General features: G+C 36.6%; 1 protein-coding gene across 1 annotated transcript; it reads right to left on the bottom strand.

Moving 5' to 3' along the window:
• On the bottom strand, positions 9,015-21,377 carry LOC109837747 (mannose-P-dolichol utilization defect 1 protein homolog 2-like). The gene is made up of 8 exons (XM_020406092.1): positions 21,044-21,377; positions 15,887-16,040; positions 15,674-15,746; positions 15,338-15,404; positions 15,078-15,137; positions 11,819-11,879; positions 11,392-11,433; positions 9,015-9,368 (listed from the first exon to the last, which is right to left on the bottom strand). The coding sequence occupies exons 1-8, from the start codon at positions 21,194-21,196 to the stop codon at positions 9,268-9,270; spliced, it is 711 nt and encodes a 236-aa protein (XP_020261681.1). The 5' UTR covers positions 21,197-21,377; the 3' UTR covers positions 9,015-9,267.

The following is a 22,835-nucleotide window of genomic DNA, read 5'->3' as shown; positions in this document are numbered from 1 at the left end:
GGTCCATGGTGGTGATGCGAGGTGTCAGGGAAAATAACCTTTACTACTTGAAGGGCAAAACAGTAACAGGGGGTCTGGCAGCTTCGATTACCACAGAGGAAGATACTACCAGTTTATGGCACATGAGATTGGGACACACTGGTGATAAGTCCCTGCATGTATTGGCGAAGCAGGGGCTATTGAAGGGTGCGAAGACCTGCAAGATGGAGCTGTGTGAACATTGCATACTTGGAAAGAAGACAAGAGTGAAATTTGGCACCGCTATTCATAATACCCAAGGTATATTGGATTATATTCACACAGATGTTTGGGGCCCTTCCAAGCACACATCACTTGGTGGGGCCAACTATTTTGTCACTTTCATTGATGACTATTCCAGGAGAAATTGGGTATACCCGATGAAGCATAAACATCAGGTCCTGGATATTTTTGTGAAGTGGAAGAAGAAAGTGGAGCTGCAGACAGGTAGAAAGGTAAAGACTCTACGTTCTGATAATGGTGGAAAGTATAAGAGTGATCCGTTTCTGCAGTTTTGCCGGGATCACGGCATTAGACGACACTTCACAGTACGTGAGACACCGCAACAGAACGGGGTGGCTGAAAGGTTGAACCGTACCTTGCTGGAGAAGATGCGATGTATGATGACGCAGAGTGGATTGTGAAGATCCTTTTGGGCCGAAGCGTTGGTTTATGCGAGCCATCTCGTGAATAGGTTGCCGTGCACTGCGATACAGGGGAAGACTCCATTGGAGCGTTGGTCTGGTTCGGTAGCTAGTGACTATGAGTCGCTTCGGATATTTGGGTGTCCAGCTTATTACCATGTCAGTGATGGTAAATTGAATCCGAGAGCGAGGAAAGCAATCTTTGTGGGATTTAGAGATGGAATTAAAGGCTTTAAGTTATGGGATCCACAGAACAAGAAGATAGTTATTAGCAGGGATGTCACATTTGACGAGACGTACATGATGAAGCCTCAAGTTTCTCAGCAGGTGGAGGAAGACCAGACAGTTGATATCGCAGCAGGTGGAGGATGATGTGACTTCACCCACTCCAGATAGCATTGTATCCATTGAGGCTCCTACAGAGGTGACACTAGGAGGAGATGAGATGACAGCCGGGCATTTAGAGGATACAGTGGATATTGGGACTCAGGAACATGGTCATGTTCAGGAGTCCATTGCAGCTAATAGACCAAGAAGAAACATTCGTCGGCCAGCTAGATATGACGATGTCATGGTTGCATATGCTTTATCAGCAGAAGTCGTTGATAATTTGGTTCCTTTTACATTCAAGGAAGCAGAGTCAAGCTCTGATTCGATTAGGTGGAGGAAAGCCATGGAGGAAGAGATGCAGTCTCTTCATAAGAACGACACTTGGGAACTTGCAAAGCTACTGAAAGGTAAGAAGGCTATTGGATGCAAGTGGGTGTATGCAAAGAAAGAGGGATCTTCTATTGGGGAAATTAGATTCAAAGCCAGATTGGTTGCCAAGGGATATGCACAGCTAGAGGGCGTTGATTACAACGAGGTATTTTCACCTGTTGTGAAGCATTCGTCGATTCGTATTTTATTGGCATTGGTGGCACAGCTGGATTTGGATTTGGTCCAGATGGATGTGAAAACAACCTTTCTACATGGAGATTTAGAAGAGGAGATCTACATGACACAACCTATGGGATTCAAAGCTGCAGGAAAGGAAGAATTAGTATGCAAGCTGAAGAAGTCTCTTTACGGATTGAAACAATCGCCACGACAATGGTACAAGAGATTCGACGACTTTATGATTGGCCGAGGGTACACGAGGAGCCCATATGACCCGTGTGTTTACATGCACAAGCTACAGAATGGTGAGTATATCTATTTGCTGTTATATGTTGACGATATGCTCATAGCTTCCAGGAATACTTTAGCTATTAGAAAGTTGAAAAATGAACTGTCATCTGAATTTGAGATGAAGGATCTTTGAGAAGCGAAGAAGATATTGGGTATGGAGATTGAGAGAGACAAGGTGAAGGGGATGTTGAAGTTGACACAGAGGAGTTACTTGCAGAAGATGCTGAAGAAATTCAGTTATGATGGCAATGCCAAGGCGGTGAGTACTCCATTAGCTCCCCACTTTAAGCTATCAGCTAAGATGTCACCTGTTTCAGTTGAGGACCGGGAATACATGTCCAAAGTTCCATATGCCAATGCTGTGGGTAGCTTGATATATGCGATGGTATGTACAAGGCCAGATTTATCACAGGCCGTGAGCATGGTATCTAGGTACATGCACGACCCCGGGAAGGGTCATTGGGAGGCCGTGAAGTGGATTCTACGGTATATCAAAGGTACCGTGGATGTTGGTTTGGTATTTCAGAAGAATGAGAAGATAGGGCAGGATTGTATTGGTTACGTAGATTCTGATTATGCGGGGGATCTGGACAAGCGCCGGTCTACTAGCGGATATGTGTTTACACTAGCAGGAGCACCGGTGTGTTGGAGATGCACACTTCAGTCTACAGTGGCTCTCTCCACTACGGAGGCAGAGTATATGGCGTTGACTGAAGCTGTGAAGGAGGCTTTGTGGTTGCAGGGATTATTGGAGAACTTGGGGATTGCACAGGAGACCCTTCGGGTAAATTGTGATAGCATGTCAGCTATCTATTTGGCAAAGAACCAGGTTTATCATGCACGCACGAAGCATATCGATGTCAGATTCCATTTTGTTCGTGACGTTTTGGATGAAGGAGATGTCATGTTGGAGAAGATTCACACGAAGGACAACCCTGCAGATATGTTGACCAAAGTTGTTTCAGGTGTCAAGTTTGGTCATTGTTTGGAACTTTTGAACATTCTTCGGTGTTGAGGCCTTTCGAGGCCATTTGGATGAACTACGTTCGGCTTGATTCCTTGGGCAAGAGGATACGTAGGCAGTCTTTCAGATGCAGCCGGTTTGGATTAGTTGATTTTGATAGGGGTGAGATTGTTTGGACTCTCGTTCGGGTTCTCGACTTGTTGTGGATGAAGTTCGTTGTCATGAGTCCGTTGTCATGACGTACTAGACGCAACAAGTGGTACATTTGGTTTGATCGGTGTCGGTTCAGTTTTGGGAAAACTTCACTGAGGTGGAGAATTGTGAACACGTGGGGTCCACCCACGTGTGCGAACCTTTTGTTTCCGCGTTTCACCAAAGCGGAGACTTGTTTCCGCGTTTTTTGTTTCGTACCCGAAGTTGGCCCAGCGGTTTGTTTCCGCGTTGTTGTTTTGTACCCGAAGTTGGCCCTGTTAGACCCTAGAGGGGGGTGATTAGGGTCTTATGCTAATCTAATCCGATTTAAATGCCAATTAAAATTAATTAACAAATTATTCTTTCAAGAGAGATATTCAATATGTTACAAGCAAGAATAAGCAATATGAGCTAAGGTAAAAATCCTAATAATGAGATATAGGCAATGTATGTGCAAGGATATATAAACAACACAAGGGTAGATAATCTAAACAAGATAGTGGATGATATAGTAATGAGCAATGCACAATGGCGATATAAGATATGAACATAAATGAAAAAGAACGCCAAAGCACACTCAAACACAATCAAGTGATCACGGAGTTCGGACCTTTCGGCCCTTGCCCTACGTCTCCGCTCCCCACTCCCGGGGAGAAATCCACTATCAACCGGGTTTTCTACGTTCACCCGAATAACGTTTACACCTCACAATATCGGTTTTCAACGCTCACCGATCAACGTCACTCCTCACACTCGGTTTCTAGCTCACCGAAAACCTCACTACACACTCGGTTTCTAGCTCACAGAAAACCTCACTACACACTCGGTTTCTAGCTCACCGAAAACCTTACAACACTCACAATGTAACAAATATAAATTTGTTCTCTACAATAGATGAGAACACAATGAAAGCACAACTCAAAGTTACAAACTCTCACCACCCAACTATACTATGTATGTAAATACTAAAAGCTCAATGTGGGTGTGTGTAACAATGAGTAAAATGAAATCTAACTCAAATAGCAAACTAGCAATAATTAATATATGATAAATCAATAATGAAATTGCTAGGGAAAAGAGTTAGAAAACTTCTCTATAAACACAAAGAGAGGATGAGAAGATTTTGAGGATGAAATCCTCAACTGGTGATGCAAACTCCTCTTTGTAACAGCAAACCCCAAAAAACAAACTAAACAAACTCAAACCCTTGTTTAAAACTTTCTTAAACTTGTTTTTAAAAACTCTCTTAATCAATTTGAAAAGACATCAGCAATGGGGTATATATACCCACTCAAAGCTCAGCCAAAAACCCCAAAACGAAATGACCAAAAACCCCAGCAAACAGCTCAGAGAAAGAGCCGTTAAAAAGCAACGGCTATATTGTCGGTCGACCGAAAATTCCGTCGGTCGACCGATGAGAGCAAAAACACGAAGAAAACTTTCTGGACCATCGTCGGTCGACCGGAAATTCTGTCGGTCGACCGATTTGAGCTCTCGGTCGACCGGACCGGTCGACCGATGACTCTCTGGAAAAATACTGACGAATGGTCAATTGACCGGTCGACCGTACCGGTCGACCGAAAACTGACATCCCAGAAAAACAAAGCTGATTTTAAAACACTGTTTAAAAATATCAAATAAATTCAGAAAAATGTAAAACTTTGGGGAATGATTGTAGACATGATAATACACATGCTACAAAAACTGGTTTTCTAAAAAGACTTCCCAAATGAGAAATATCATCATTTTACAAAATAGTCCAAAACATGAAAATATGAGATACTTGAATTTTGATGTTTTGACATAAACCAACTTTTGAAACTTTGTGAAATGTTTTTATAGACTTAGTAAAACATGTATAAACTGATGTTGAAGTCTATAAACTAAGAATACAATATTTTCACAAAATTGCATATTCTATGCAATGTTTTCAAAAACACAATAGAAAATATGAAATATATAATTTCATTATGTATATGAAAATATATTTGTTTCATATCTATGTAGATAAACCAAATCAAAATAATAAATATGAAACATGTAATTTCATATTTATAAACATGAAAACCAAAACTTGTGTTGTATATATATGTGATTACATATATATACAAGGAAACTAATAAAATGTGTGTGTATAGATAATTGAGCTTAGAGTACTTAACACACATAATATAAATCCTAAACTACATTACCCAAGCAATCTTGATCTTCAATTAAGCTTGACTTGGTACACGTTGCGGATGAAGCTTGAACTTGATCTTTTAAGGCGCAATTCCATCCATCCTCCAACTACGTTGTTTGTCTACAATAAATAAGAAAACATAAATACTAGACAAACAACATTAGTGGTAAATTGTTTGTTAAACATCATCAAAACAAGAAGGCCAACAGGCCCACCCGAATTGATCTCAGCCTTATAAAACCCTTCCCTAGGGTTTCGTGCGGCGGTAGCAAGGACGTGCGAAGAAGGGGTGCGAGGTCAGGTTTGCGGCTGGACTTCTGCAAAGGACGGAGTACGAAAAAGCAGAAGAGCAATTGCAAAGGGGTGCGGACGCAGAGGCTGACACAGTCTTTTGTTTAGGGTTTTTTGTATCCCTTTGAGAGAATATTTGTAAGAGGGATTTGAGAGTTTGTTTGAGAGAGTTTAGATTTGTGAGATTGTAAACCCCAATTGTATCTCTCCCTCTAATAGTAGATCTCCCCCTCCTTGCCCCGTGGACGTAGGCTATTTGCCGAACCACGTAAAAGTTGTGTTCTTGCTGTGATTTGTAATAGCTTGTAGGATCCCTCGACAGGTCAGTCCTAGAACTGATGAGAGGAAGAGCCGATATCTTACTTTGTTGAGATATCCGCTTCAGATTCTTGTTTCCTTGGTGAGACGAGAATTCTTATCGATCTAATCTCTCTTGTTGTGCTGTCGAAGTGCTGCCGAAATTTCCGCTGTGCACAACAATAGGTGTGTGGAGAAGGAAAGCTCGAGGAGGGGATGGATTTGGGACGGAAGAGGGGAGGAGAAAAAGAAGGCAGTTGCTTTGGGAAGGTGAGAAGGTTGAACCCAGAGCTTTGTGGGAGGGAGAGAGAGGAGCTAGATATAAAATAAAAGTTATTTTTCCCCAAGATAAATGGTTCGTTGCCCTAGGAAAGATGCAAATTTTTTTTTAAAAATGTCTATTTCAAGATAAAGAAATTGTCTAGAAATAAGGGAGATCGATGAACAGATGGTAGGTTTAATTAATCAGTAGATGAATGGTTTTGAGAGAGATATTTGTTCATTGACACATGTCAAAAAGAAAAACATCAGGCTTTTACGTTGTTAGATAATAATAGATTAAATAATAGAAAAATGCCAAGTGGCAGTTTCAATGGTAAGAAATTTAACATATTATATAGATATGTGGGAAAGCCGAGCCATAGTTTAACCCCCAACTGAAACCATCACTTTCCTCCGTGTGACAAAGATATTGTTTTTTTAACCAATTAATATATTGCATGTGCTTTGCACATATTGGTATTTGTTTTATGTTTTGATTTTTTTCATTGACTGGAAAATAGTAACAATTAAAATTTTATGTTAATCGATGAAATTGTTAAATAAAAATTTCATGAAAAATGTACAAATAAATATCATAATTTATTTAAATAATTATCACATACACTACTTTAGTATATTTTAATAATTATAATAGTATAATCATAATTTAAGATAATTATGATAAAGTACCATCCTATTTTATAAATATTATTATTTGTAATAATTATGCATAGTAAACTGTAACACTATTATGATATTTTCCAATAATTTATTTAATAGTATAATTATTAAATAATAGAATAATTTTTAGCTTAAGTAATACTATAAAATAATTAGACTGTTATACTATTTATTAAAGGAAACTATATATGATTCTGATTACTATTTAATAGTATATTATTTTATCGTACTATTATTAAACAATTAATAGTTATAACATAATTTAATAGTTATAGTTATGAAAAATAATTTATTAAATAACTATTTCTGCTATTTTATTACAAGTAATAATTAGCTATAATAGATTATATATTATTTCAATACTTTATTATTATTATTATTATTATTATTATTATTATTATAAATTATTAAGCATAGTCTAGTGATCGAATGACAAACAGATTAAAAAAAAAGAGGAAATGCCTAGTTAATAAGAAGTTATGAATAATTAGTGAAGAAATAATTAAACAATAAGCATAATTGAGAATTATAAACATTGTAGAAAATTTATAGTTTTAACACTCACACTCTCTTTAATTAGTAGTATATTTTAGTTTTAAATTAAAAAGAAAAACAAGTTTAGTTTTCAGAAATGTGTAAATTTTTGTTATCAAATGGAGATAAAAATCGCTAGTATATTAGCTTTCGGTTCACACAGTAGATGGTGCTGCTTCGTGTCCCAAAGAATTTCGAACCGGACAAGAACTTTTGTTATCGAATGCAGTATTTTTATCCGGATCATTTCTCACGATATGATACACATCTTCCAAGAGATTAATGTATCATATTTCACATGAGGAGATTGTTTCGTATGGAGTTTTTCACTATATCGGAGAATCCTTTCATATTAAAAGGACACCAATTATTTTCTTTTTGAAAAGGTTGCAACATCATATTTTTACAGAGAGCTTTGCTACAGGGACCCAAAATATGGGACCAATAGAGGGGACAAGTGAGGTGTTCCTCCTATTGGATAATGAGTTGGCTATCATTAATGATGACCAACTCATTATCCAATAGGAAGGGGACACCTCACTTGTCCCCTCTATTGGTCCCATATTTTGGGTCCTTGAAGAATTTTTCTTTTACAGAGAACCATATTGACGTAGTCTAAAGATTCTAAGGTGTCGGTTTTTTTTTCCTTATTCTTAAATAATACACCAAGATATGTCCTTCAGACTAATGATCAGAATATTATCTTAATCTCCAGATGAATTATTATTATTATTATTATTATTTCCATTTACATCCTGATTTTTTAAATATGATCACTGACATTATATCTTCGAAGTGTTTCAATATTATATCATACTTAGCGTCATCCTGAACTTTTTCAAGAACACATCTCCAACTATTCACACTCCCAACCAGCAAGAAGAACTTAATTTCGCGATAAAGGTTCCACCTATCTCATTTTGTGAACCCCTCTCTTGGTGCCTGCCGTAATCACTCCCCCCAGAATAAATTGCTCATAAATTTATGGCATTAAATGGACTTCAACTATAATTCCTCCTTACCAACAACCTAATTAGTGGGGGAGGAAAGTAAAATATTATCTTCTGCTATGAATGTTTCAACATTCATTCAGCTCAGTACTAATAAAGACATAAAATGGTATTTAGTCTGCAGTCCTGAGACTATTTGTACTAATGACTAAATGAAAATTATTTCTTCAGGGCGTATTTGGTTCCAAGTAAATTAGTGTGGTCTATCTCTTGCAACCCAACAGTTCCTCCGTAATTTTGAGTACCATCAGCAAGTCGAGGAGGGAAATGAAAAATAATAACAGTCTACACAAGCAGAATCAATTTATTCCAGCAGTTTCTCCCTACAAAGCATGTCTTCAATAAAAAAACGTATGTAACAAAACTATAGTCTTTGAGTGATCTTACATACTATGCGATGCGTATGTGGTTCTACTGTAGAGCCTCACTTTAGTAGCATTTGTCTCGATCCAATCTTAAATTATTTCTTCAATCATGCTTAAATATAATATATTCCCTTATTGAAATGAAACGATCAATTGAAAACAGAGATTTTATAATCCAAGCTGCAATCATGATCGTAAGTATGCTGCTCTAAAATATGAAGCTGTCACAAGAGTGCCCCAATGTAGGTAGCACCAAAGGTCTAACGAACTAGGAAGCTCATTGTGAATATGAGAATTTCACCAAATGAAGAGCCATACACATCACCATACAAATATAACAAATCAAAATAAAAACAATACGTAACCCATAAATATATCCAGCAACAATTGACAGTCGAGAAAGAATTTATCCAAAATAAAGAATTTTCTTTTCTCAATATATATAAACAGTAAAAAAACTGAAGAAAAACAAAAATAGGTAGTTTTTTTTTTAAATATTGCCACAGTTACCAGTGAAGTTACGATACAGGTTAACAGAACTAGGATATTGTTATGAATACAATTTGGAAGTGCAAGTGTGTTTACCACCGGAGTCAGTAGAAGTATAACCTCCGAGAAATCCCAGAAAAAGAGAACATGGCCAGAGAACCATACTGGTTTATTGCACTTTCTTCTCTTTCTTTGCTTGTGGCTGGTACATAAGTATCTGACTTAAGATTGTACCATTTGTCATAACACCAAGAAGACAGCCCAAAATCACTAAATAAAAGTCAAAGGAAAACATGGTAGGAACTTGACGCAAGTACTAAATCCGCAATATTTGCTAAAACTGTGTATATGCACGCAATTCAGTGAACTATTGGTACACTAAATAACAAGTTTTAACAAAATCCAGTGTATCCAGAGCACATTCTAGAGAGAAAAAGCAGATGAGTCGATAGAAATTCTCTTCATAAAAGGAAAAAAATTCCAACTCTTTCTTATGCTAAATCAATAGTATAATGTTACTCCCGATAATTTGCAGCATTTGAAAGGATGCAGTCAGACCTACATCTTTGTTCAGTCTCCTAATTCAAGAATAAACGTTGATAACTTCATTTTCAGTCCCAGGTTCTGTGGTCATTGTTACAACATGTTGCTCAATCTTCATGTATTAGGTACCAAAGAAAAGCATAAGCTACCAAATATTCTTACTGTGAACTGATAATTATAACTGATTTGATTAGGGACACTAAAGTCATTGTCAGAATCCTTGAGAGTAAGGATAAGGTAATTACACAAGAATGTGAAGGTTGAGACTTCACATGTGCGAAAATATAGGTGCCATCTACACACATGATTTGTATGACACACAATGATATGATGACTTTCAAACTAACATGCATATGATAATGCCTCAGCTGAGATGTTGATAGGGAAAAAGAAGAGCTTTTGACTACAGATCTTAAAACAGAGTTATTTAACAGGATTATGTGTCAGGATAAGATGCAGATTGAGAGGATCTACATCAGGAAATAAAGAACCAGTCCATTAATTCATGGTAGGTAATAAAGAAATAGTTAAGGAATTTACATCTGCAGACTTCCAAACTTAAAATTTGTCTGCTTGCTATAACTCACCCTACAGCCAAAATTCTTGTTACATGAACAGCAAGCCTGCAATAACTCATGAAGCTCTGTTGTCACTTCACTATGCATGGCAAAGAACAAAAACAAACCTAACTCAGTTACCAAACCGCAGTCTGTAGGTACTCGAATTGTTACATGCAAAACATCCTCGTTTACAAGCATCAGTGTTGTGTCATAATGATATTAGTGTGGTGACATATTCAAACAATATATGTAACTATACATTATCAATGGCAGAACCAGAAAATTTTGTATCAGGATAAGATGCAGATTGACAGGATCTACATCAGGAAATAAAAAACCAGTCCATTAATTCATGGCAGGTAATAAAGAACCACTTAAGGAATTTACATCTGCAGGCTTCCAACTTAAATTTTGTCCATTTGCTATAACTCACCCTACAGCCAAAATTCTCGTAACATGAGCTGCAAGCCTACAATAACTCATGAAGCTCTGTTGTCACTTCACATTGCGTGGCAAAGAACAAAAACAAACCCAACTCAGTTACCAAACCCCAGTCTGTAGGTACTCGAGTTGCTACATGCAAAACATCCTCGTTTACAAGCAACAGTGCTGTGTCATGATGATATTAGTATGGTGGCATATTCAAACAATATAAGTAACTATACATGATCAGTGGCGGAACCAGGAAAATTTTCTTAGAGGGGCAGGTGATATGTATCTATTTTTCTAAATAAAATTGGGCTACTAATTTCAAATGGATTAAATAAAAATGTGCTACTAATTTGTAAATGTTAAATGCAAGATGTTTGAAAATTCAAGGTGTGCTGCAAAGTTTTTAAAACTATGGGGGCAAATTGTAATAATAAAAGGCTTTAAATGCAAATTTTAGATTGCTAGGGGTGCGACTGCACCCCTAATCAACTATACGGATCAGCCCCCTGTAACTTAGTCTACCAGATCATAGAGCGTAACAATAAGCAGAGGCATGACCAGCACAGGAGGCTACTCAAACAAACTTTAAGAGTAGTAACATCAAAAAGAAATGCAATTACTATCAGATACCATTGAACACATAAAGAGAACAAAATTGGATTAAAGGATCGGATAGTGCTGTAATTTCAAACTAATGTAGTATTAGGCTAAGGACAAGAAACTTGAGTTAAACCGATTAGGTTAGTGCAAAAGGATACTGCTCATTGGTGTATTTTCCTGCATGCTCGTAAACACCCTAGCTGCAAAAGAAACAAGTCACGTGTCTATTACAAATATGCACACTATTAATTCTAGATCAAATAGGTAAATTTAACTGTTGATAAAACCAAAGGATACACGTGAAGAAAAATAATATATTGCTAAAATTTCAAACAAAAAAAAACACTGTAAAAGGGATAATTGAGAAAATATTCTAATAGAATGAATAGAAGAAATGGAAAAAATCCAACTAACAGGAATTTCACTTAAATACCTTATGAAATGATAGGAATTTACTATAACATACTCTATGATTTAGCTTCTTGGAACTGTTTTGACTTTGACAAAGGACTAAGTCAGAATTGAGACCAGAACACAATTCCAGTTCTTGCTGAATTTTATTGAAAAGCAAGTAACTGCACTCACCAACGGATCCAGCAAAGTTCATAAAGCATGTTAAAAAGCTGAGCTCTCCAGTGCTTTTGTTCTGCATATCAAAGTTCACGTGCATCACAGGTCACAAATTGTCACTAGAAATATTTTCTTAAAAAATCGTAAGTTCGAAAATTTGACAAAAATATAATATAAGATGGAAGTTGTAAGTTGTAACATATCTTTAACCATAACTGTAGCCTTCAAACTTTTTCCTTTTCCATCCAGGAAATGTTTAACAATGTACAATTTCTATTCCCACAACAATAAATCATTTTTTCTTCTTTATGAAAAAAAGAGACATGATTTACTTTAAGTAAGAAATAACTGCTGACATGTTATAATGGTATAATATATAGGAGAAGGGTAAGAAAACAAAAGGTAAAGGAGAAGACTTTTTATCCTATGGAGTCGAGAATCTAGCCGACCCCAGAAATTTGGGATACAGGCTTTCTTTTTAATCTTATTTTTGTCGTTGGCTAGACATGATTAGCTTGTTCCGAAACATTAAATGCTATACCTAAGGCGAGAATCTGATATGATAATTGTACCAAATATGAATTGGCAACAGGGTTAAGATTGGATGAAGCTCTTGTACATCTAAATCAGTTCTAGTCCTAGTGTGCATGTATAGCCAGCCCAGGGCCGAAGACTAAAATGATAATTAGGCCCTAACCTAGCATAAATCAGCATAAGTAAATTACAAAAAGGGCAATCAAGATTGCTACTGTCAGATTTAGTAACCAAATCCCAGTGATTGACAAAATTTTAAGAATGTAGAGAAGTCGAGCAAGGAAGTAGTATTAGGAGAAACAACTACGAAAGTTGCTCTATTGAGAGATTTCATGCAGGGAAATGATGACTGAGGCATTTTCTAGAGTTTCATTAAACAAGAAGAATCCATCCCTCCTTTAATCAAGAGATCAAAGAGGTTTCAGTAAGAAAAGTATAGACGATAGACTACTGCTGTTGTAAAGGATCAAATAAGGGCAGATATCTACCCAGTTTGCTGAGCAACATACCAGGGTGGCCTGATCAGTTCAACCTGTTCCGTTGGTTGTTACTCAGGGTCAATTCATGAAAGGGGAGAGAGGCTTGTTGCCTTGTTGATAACAGACGTCCCAATCTAGATGGTTGTTCAGGCAAGTTGATGACGTAATATTCAATACTTCCATACACTATCTCATACAAATTTGTTTCATCAAGACTCGTGTCCATGCATGTGTTAGTACACTATACCCATGCGTATTTGTACCACTGAAAGTGTCTATTAAGAACATTTGTCAAGCATGTAAAGGTTTCTGTAGAGGCATATATAGAATAGGAATAGAAAACATCTTGAAAGGAGATGTAGAACGATGGGTTCGGCTTGTCTAATTGTAGAGTCAAAATTTGACGGTGGAGAGATTGTGGCTAATACATAGCAGATTGGTGTTGGTTGGGAGATTCACAAAGCATTTTGAGCTGGAGGAGATTCGTACGCCACCTTTCAGGGTTGGACGGTACTCAGTTTCACCTTAAATTGTGGCATAGACTCATCTATGGGAGTAGAATACTCTCCATTGAGCACAGTAGCATTACTTTGTTAGTAATTGACATTTGCAAGTTACTGTATCAAAATAGCAGAACATAATCGGTTCTAGAGCAAAGAGAACTTGCAAGTGCTAATCGTATAGATGCTCCAAATACATTTGAGTATGAATGGTTGCTGTTTCTCCTGGACTTGATGTCAATGTGGGAGGAATACCTTTAGGGATAAGACTGGTTCAGGCATTTAATGATTATCCAAGTAATGGTTCTGACTAATGAACATAGTAGGCAAGACACAATGGAAATAGAAAAATAGTATTCGGAATGCTGGAAGATGTGCAGGGTACATGTATTACAGGGTGATTAATGATTAATCACTTTCCATAAGTCGTGTTAAAATGCTTGTCACAATGCAGTGGTTATTCTTCTATGCTTTGTATGAAAATAGGGTGGTAGAGAGACATTTAAGTATTTGATCAGTTGATCACAAGGTTTAGATGCAGGGAGATTGCAGGAAATGTTTGGAATCACCAAATTGATACTTATCCCTTAAGACTAAAAACTTGACGAAAGTTGAAGAGTTTAGGAGGTAAAAACCAACAAAATTGGAGAATCCAGACACAAGTTTACTTATGGTGTAAAGCCCAGCCAACTGCCATGTTAACACAAAATTCCAGAATTTACTACATACCAAAAGCTGGATATATTGTGAGAGAAAGGAGACTAGTGGCAGGAGAACATATTTCACTTGGACCCATCTTGCAAGACAAAAAGGCTCCAAACGTAGTTGCGGACACCTAATCTAACACTCAGGAAGACCAAAATCTTATGTCCTATGATGAAAGCCAGCAGAGTTATGAGTTATGTTGCTAATATGATCAAGGGGAATGGAAGTGTGGTCCAATATTTAGTGCACCAGAGACAAAGGAGATTCCATGGAAAAAGCACGGGATATTAGGGGTGGTAATCGGGTTGGCAGAAAATGGATTGGGTTGGCTTCGAATTGGTTTGTTTACATCAAAAACATAGGGCACACAGTTATTAATCAGGTCAGGTGCCTCGATGCATATCGTGGCTTCTTGGTAAATGGTTGCACAGTTTCAATCTGGCTACCTAACAACAACATACCCATTCATAATATAAGTGGTTACTTTAACACGTCCTGCTTGTGGTAGGAATTGAGTATAGTCGTAGGTGAAGGTATTTGTTTCAACACTCTGACCATAAAACACAATTATCATTTATAACTGAGTAATAGTCTCTATTCTATTTTATTATAACCTAAATGGGGTTTTTATTTTATTTTAATAAGATAATTTGGTTTCTTTACCTGTTCAAATCAGACTAATTATAACAAATCTTCTTACTCTTATCTGGCTCATTTATTAGTCGGGTCAAATGGATTGAATCAGTTAAATCTCATGTGATGATGTGACATTTTAGTGGTACACATGGCAACAATTGACAAGGTATAAGGTAAAGATGATGTGATGCCTTAAGAGCTCTAAATATACTATCTTTGAAGACCTCATAACTCAAAACTTTCAAATAACATGGTTTTTTATATACAATAGTCAACTGCTTCCATTATTCGAGTGAAAAACACATTGAGAATGAAAACTGCCAAGTAAGTGTAATTTTACTACAGACATAATTAAGTAATCGCTGATAGGTCAATTTATAAATTCATCGACAATGTCAGAGTTGATCTTTTTTTCCTTACAGTGTAGTTTTTCCATATCTGGGGGACTCTGGCAAAGAAAAAGACAGCATGCTGAGATGCCTGAAAAGTGTGATAGCAGCATTAGAAATACATAGATATCAAGTCCAGGACAAACAGAAGGTAACTACTGAAAACATATTTGAGATTTTGAGCTTGGTACGACAACAGATATCAGATTTCTTAGATATTTCATTACTTTTTGGTAAGAAATAACAAAGGAATTCAGCAAGTGTATAAGCAAATAGATTAAAAAAACTCACATATAGTGCTTCAAATAGAATAGGGTCAATTTGACCAGCTAAAATTGTTGGTGCCACAGCACAATATCTATTCACCAGCCACTTAAGGAGAACAGAAAAGAAAGTCAATGAAGAATGATACTAAGATGGGAAATTTCGGAACGTTAATTGCAGACTACAAAAATATATAAGTAGCAAGACATTACATCATATACTATATGATGTCAAATTATAACATGAGAAATCACGATTACCACAACCAAAAAAAGTCATTCTACAAAATATTTGTGGTTTGGCAACATGAACCATTCAGTTCATAATAATTGTAGAACAAACAATGCATATGAATTAGGATACAACAAAGCCTTCATCCATACTTTAGCTCCAACCGGCTGAGAATAATAGTAAATTATTGCAACTAAAACAATAGCTGCAACAAGAAAGACAAATGACACTAGTTAGAATCAAGCACACTAGAAACCAAATATTACCAAGGTAAAAGTGAAAATTTCCCAGCTCAAGCTCTTGGAAATGATTTGATAGTATCCATACAATAGTTGAAAACAATACCTTGTATTAACAGAAAAAGCAGTTCTCCATAGGCCGAAAATGGAATTCCTTTGTGCAGACAATATGCCAATGCAATTGTATAGCCGACAACTTCAAGCTCAAAGGCTGCAACGCTAAGTCCCCTCACACTATTATGCTTCAAAATTTTATATATCTACAACATAAAACATGCAGTTACTGGACACTGTTATTTGCAATAAGAGAGACGTTCGAAACACTTGATACAAATAGCTACCAGTATTTCTCTTTAAAAAGAAGCCCAATATTACAATTCCAGGAAAGATCAAATTTTCACCCACAATGAAAGAAGACAAATTCAGGAAATATTTTTGTTCATATTATTGTAGAGAACTAAAAAGAGAATCAAATGGCTGAATCCATGAGGAGGCCTATAGATATTCTCGAAATATTAGGCTTTTACATCCATCATGCATGCTTCAAAGGAAATGAAATCAGTGAGGACACAAGACTTAATATCATCCATATTGAAGTTAGGAACTTATAGGAACATAAGTTGGAATGACTAATTGCTCAAAAATTAAGTAAAGACTAAGAAATAGCCTAAAAACATAGGCAACTGTGGCACCAATTTACAAGATAAAGAGAGATATAACAAGCTGTACAAGCTATTGCCAAATCAAGCTTAAAAGGCATAATATGAAACCTATGTTACACAGGTATGGCTGTGGGTACAGGTGTAGACACGGGACACGGTAAATTTCAAAAAGGTAGGGTATGAGGACACATTTTATATATATATAGACACACACACGCACATGTTATGAAAACTAAAACTTCTGTAACATTTTTACATTTATAATACATTGGGAAATTAATTGTTTTTTTAACTAGATATATAAACAACTCTTTTAAATCATACTTCTAAACTGGATATTGGTTGAAATGAACCTGATCTATGTTAAGAGAGTTGCAAGAAGTGGACATGAAATGTAAGATATCATCTAAGAAGTGTGTGACAATTGTTTTAAACTAAAACATGTATTATATAATTGAGTACATGTTTGAATAAATGTATGCATATTCAAGGAGAGCCCAAGGAGTGTCAAACTCGGACTCGGACATAGGAGATGGAGTGTTGGGTAACCTAGTGTGAAGCTTTAGGAAAGGACTATCGAACTATCTGCTTTTCCACAAAGAAAAGTTAAATGACAAGAAACATATTTGAAAATTACTTACTAATGACATGATTGAAAGAAAAGGAAAGTAAAATATGTTTAGGCCCGTGGGATTTTTTAGAAATCCCCGCGCTTTTTCTCACTTCTTTTAGGTCTTGGAATAAAAAAATTATCCCCTTTATACCCCAAATTGAGAGTCTTATGCTAAATTGTAGGATCTTTTTAGTTCAACTACATTCATACGGGACTTATGTCACTAGCTACAAAAACTTCTAAAGTGATTTGAACTCTACAAGAGGTTAAAGGGGATGAATCCAGCAGCCCAAAAAATTGAGAGAAGACGAGGAAAAGGATTTTTCTTAAAATCTCAAGGCCTAAGTAGAATTTTCCTTAGAAATAGTTTTTGATGAAAAAACAGTCATAATAAAGCTTTTAGTGACCATAATAGAGCTTTTAGTGACTAAGAAAAAACTTATCATACATAATAAGCCAAGTTGCATGCAAATGGAGCGGTACGGGTACTTTGTGAAATGTAGGATACGGGGACATGAATATATATATATATATATATATATATATATATATAAATGATAAATTTGTGAAAAGTAGGATACGGGGACATGATATATAATATATATATAGAGAGAGAAATATGAAGAAACTTGGTACCAAGTTTCTCCATTGAACTTGATAGTGAGGTGGCCAATATCCCCACCCTATATCAACCTTGAAGAGAAAGCTCAATCACTATTCACCTACTTTTAAAAAAGAGGCTTCATTTTCAAGGTGTGATGTAGGGGGGTGATTTGACCACCTCACTACCAAGTTCAATGCAAGAACTTGGTACGCAGTTTCTCTATATTCTCATATATATATATATATATATATATAATATATATATATATATATATATTATATATATATTATTATAATATATATAGGGAGAAGTGTTCTAAGGTGACGTCTTAGATAATCAACTAAGGACGCAGACCTAAAAATCACATGATTGAGCTACATTGTGGATGATCCGCTCCGTTGAATTTGATCTACATATTCTAAAACCCCAACACACCAAGTTTTAGGGTGAACCAGCGCGTCGTTCGTTTGACCCTCCATCCACTCGTATCAATTTTAACGGTTTTTGAATGAATAGAACTTTTTTACATGGCTCGACGGAGGGTCAAACGACGATGAGTTCACCAAAACTTGTGTCTGGGTTTTTAGAATATGTAGATCAAGTTCAAACGGAACGGATCATTTACAATGTAGCTCAATCATGTGATTTTAGGCCGCGTCCTTAGATGATTTTACTAAGGCGTCACCTTAGAACATATATATATATATATATATATATATTATATATATATATATATATATATATATATATATAATATATTATATATATATATATTAGATATAGTTATGCATGGAGCACAATTGTATGCTTGGTAACAAGGCCAATTTTATGCTTGGTAGTGAGGTGGCATAATCCCCTCCACTCATTCAAATAGGAGACCATATTCACATGGGTTGAGGAGTGCATGGGGATATGCAATCATTTGAATGAGTGGAGGGGATTATGCCACATCACTACCAAGCATAACTTTTTGTGCTTGGTACCAAGCATACCCATTTTTTTTTCTCTCTCTCTCTATATATATATATGTCAAAATTAATAATTTACATGAGATCATTATTATTTTTCAATTCATGTGCTATTTTAGTTTAAATTCCTATCATATTTTTAAATTTATTTATTATGTTGATTATTATAAATTGAGAACTGCTCATTTTTCAACTAGACACTCAAACCGCCCTTTTACATCATGGCTTTAAACTTGGATATGGAATGATCAAACCAGCCACATGTCTAGCGAGTTTTAAGAAATGAACATGAAGGGTAGGACATACGTTCAAGAAGTGTTTGACAAGTATTTTAAATTAAAACATATATCACATAATTGAGTACATGTCTGAATAAATGTATGCATATAAGATAAGTGTCCATGAAGTTTGGGTACGTGTACGTGTCGGGTAAGCGACCAGTATGGGCATAGCTTCATTGTAGAAGTACCTAGGTAACATAGATGATAATAAGGGAACATTTCCATAAGACAACTTTTATCTTCTATTTTTCCACAAACTGATATCATTCAGTAGTCAAATTCCTCACTGTCGTAGGAGATACACTATGACCACATAAAATTTCCAAAATAAACCGACATCTAGTAATGCTTTATTTATTTTTCTATATAAAAACATAGTGTAAAAATTGTAATTGCTACATTTGGACCCAGTCGAATAAAAATGATATAGTAACATCTCAAACTCAGACCACTCTAAAATAACATGAAACCTAGAAAGCATTAAAGAAACTCAATTACTTATTAAAGTTCTCATTACAGATAGTCAAGGCCTATCCACAGATTCTGGGAGTTATGTATTATTGTCGTCAGATATAGCAAGCAACGTCTTCATGAATTGTCTTTATGTATAACGGATGGTTCCACTTCTTCATGCCGTAAATGAAAAAATAGTGATTTTATTACAACAAATATAGCTGGTTATCAAGATCCTCATTCCTCTGCATGCTTAGGATCATGCTAAGAAAGTGTCCTGGGAATAAATACAATTTTCCACGAAAAATAATATCTTACAGGTATTAACAGTATTCTTTTCTTAGAAAGAACTTTCCACAAGTATAACTTTCCACAAATAGTGGAAGTATCAGAAATGGATCAAAGACTATAGCCTATTTACTCTTTACCAAACTCATAGTCTCATTGGCCCCTAAACTTTGCACTACTTTTCCAGGAAGCCCTTAAACTATAATTTCAGTCTATTAAACCCCTAGGTTTCCCCCTACTTTTCTAGGAAGCCCTTAAAGTCTTAAACTATAATTTCAGTCTAATGAGCCCCTAAGTTTTTAATTTCATTCTATTTAGCCCTCATGTTGGTTCATATAGTTATAGAAGGGTATAATAGTTTTATTTAATTTGCTTTTTGAAGAGATCAGAAAATTAGTTAAAGACAGGTATTCACTAATACCTGTCCTGGGTTTTAAATTATCTTCCTTCTTGATTTAAAGTATCAGTTTTACCGTAACTCTCCCCTAACTACAATAAGGGATTTTGATCCACATATTTGTCACGTCGGTTCATTTGACAATATTTCAACTTTACCTAGTTGACATAGTATTTTTGGGTGTTTGGGGCTAAAATCACCACATGGGTTAAATAGCATAACAGTAAAAATTAAATAAGATCATTATACCCATCTATAGCTATGTTGAACCACTATGAGGGCTAAATAGAATGAAGTTAAATACTTTAGGAGCCTAATAGACTGAAATTATAGTTTAAGGGCTTCCTAGAAAAGTAGAAAATCTAGGGGCTTAGTAGATAACAATTATAGACTTATAGTTTAGCAGATTTTTCGAGAATTAGTGCAAAGTTTAGAGGCTCGTAAGACTTTGAGTTCACTCTTTACCAGTAGTGGTGTTACATAAATATTTTACATAACTAAATCACATATCACAAACATATAAACCAAGTTGTAGATAATTTCCTGTTGGCTATAACATTTAAAACACAGACAGATAGGGTTTCATTCGCGCTTAAATGGATCACTTCTCGTCGCCTAAACGGATTACTTCGATATTGCTCCTTTTCCCCTTACAAATTTAGCTTCAAGCTCCTAACTCTTACACGTTACAAATACAGCTAGACTAATTTCAGTCTATCATCTCATACGTGTAGAGTTGAGGCCTTCGAAAATCTTATCAAGTTTGCATCTTTTCACCCCTTTAAGCTTCTTTACATCGAATTTCAATACAGAAGTTAATTCGTTTCATCTGAAATCCTTCGGATCTAGTCTCATACCATCGACAAAACTTGTATTTGATCTTTTCCTTTAGCAAAATAAACGATTACAACAAACAAATAGATTTATCTAGGAACCACATAAGTTGAAATCTATAAATTCTGCTGGGGCTTAGGCAAGACTCAAGATCAATTTGTACCTGGGGGAGCTTGACGGTGGTCGATCCAGCAACGATGAGGTATCCAAGGATCTTGGATATGAGCGGGAGCAAGCAGGCCTTTTCTGGGAATTTTCCCGCGCTCAGAGATCCAAGGATGCACCCAAAGTTCATCCCCAAGATCCAAAGCTCCATCTTTCTTAGGCTTTTTGTCTTCTTTGATCGTTTGATCAAATGAGCTGAGACTTGAGATTTTTTTTTATAATGTTATAAAAATTCCTAGCGTTGCTGGATCTCTGATGTACATAGCTTTTATGGGACTCCGATCTCTGTATATTTTTTTCGGTTGTGAGTCGTCGTTCCCTAGGGGACGAACCAGAACGGACAATCTTAGCAGTGGCTTTAGACTACACATGAGCACGGGCCGGGCCGGTTCAGGGCCCGTGAACCAACATGCCAAGGCAGGGTGGAGTCTGATTGGGCCCGTGCAGGTCAGAATGAGCGGGGGCCACCTCTCTAATTCCGGGTCCGGAATTAGACTGAGAAGCTCATGACATGTGGGTTGGATTAGAATCGCCTTACGGCCCATAGCTCATGAGTTAACGATATATATATATATAGAGAGAGAAATCTTTGGATGCGAAATTTTTTCACACAACAACGTGCGAAAACGGGTTGGAAAACGGGTTTAAGCCGTTGGATTTTCTTCGTTCCTCTCTCTCTCCATTGGATTTTCTTCATGACTCCCCAGACCCTCACCCTCTCTCTCCCATAAACCCTCCTCCCTCTCTCTCCCCAAACCCTCACCCCGTCGAAGACCCTCCCTCCTCCCTCTCTCGACACCCCCCTCCTCCCTCTCTCTCCCCAAACCCTCACCCCGTCGAAGACCCTCCCTCCTCCCTCTCTCGACACCAACGCCGGCGCCTTTCCACCACCGTCGAAGACCCTCCCGTCCCAGGACCAGATTGAGGTCCCATCTGCCCCCCTTCCTCATCTGCGAGCCCCAATTAGATCGGGGTCTCTCTGCCCAAACCCTCACCCCGTCGAAGACCCTCCCTCCTCCCTCTCTCGACGCCGGCGCATTTCCACTGTCGAAGACGATCCCTCCCCCTCTCTCGCTGACGCAGGTAATAACTTGAACCCTCTCTCTCGATCTCTCCCTCGATCTCTCCCTCGATCCCTTTGATTGGATTGTGCTGAAATTGGTTTAATTGATATTTTTTTCTTTAAAATGATGAAATCATCCATGGGTAGTTTGCTGCTAGCTCCTCAGTTTTTGTTGCAAATGAAAGAACATTTGGAAATGAGGTTCTAATTGATATTCCAGGATTTTTGACTCATTTGCTCAAGTCATTAAGCCAGGATTTTTGATGTGTTTAGTAAGGCTAATTTATCTTGGGTGTTGGATTTCGATTGTTATGTTGCTCAGTTTGCTTGAATTTAGCTGTTTGAAGGATGGTTGTTGATCTGCGGTGCACGGAGCTGGGTTAATTATGTAGGATTTACGTTTTTAGTGACATGAATGCAGATTTGGTTGATAAATTTAGACTAGAAATGTCATATACGTTTGCATTGTATTTAGGTTCAAACTATTTCAGTTGAAAAGGTTAACTAGAGTTTTGATGATATCTAATTAGGTTCAAACTATTTCAATTAGCTTTACTTATAAACTCAAATATTTGCCCTACTGATCATGACTAAATTTAGTTTCATGATAAAGTTGCATATTTTGGTGCATGTAGTCATCTTCAAGCACTTGTCATGGATTGATGTGCCACTGTGGAAGGATGGCTATACTCTCCAGATCTAGAACTAAGACGAACCCTAGTCGATT

Source organism: Asparagus officinalis, chromosome 4 (genome assembly GCF_001876935.1).
Source record: "Asparagus officinalis chromosome 4, Aspof.V1, whole genome shotgun sequence".
In the NCBI taxonomy this organism is placed as follows: domain Eukaryota; kingdom Viridiplantae; phylum Streptophyta; class Magnoliopsida; order Asparagales; family Asparagaceae; genus Asparagus; species Asparagus officinalis.
The sequence above is the reverse complement of the archived record's forward strand: the minus strand, read 5'-3'. Positions and strand labels throughout refer to the sequence as shown.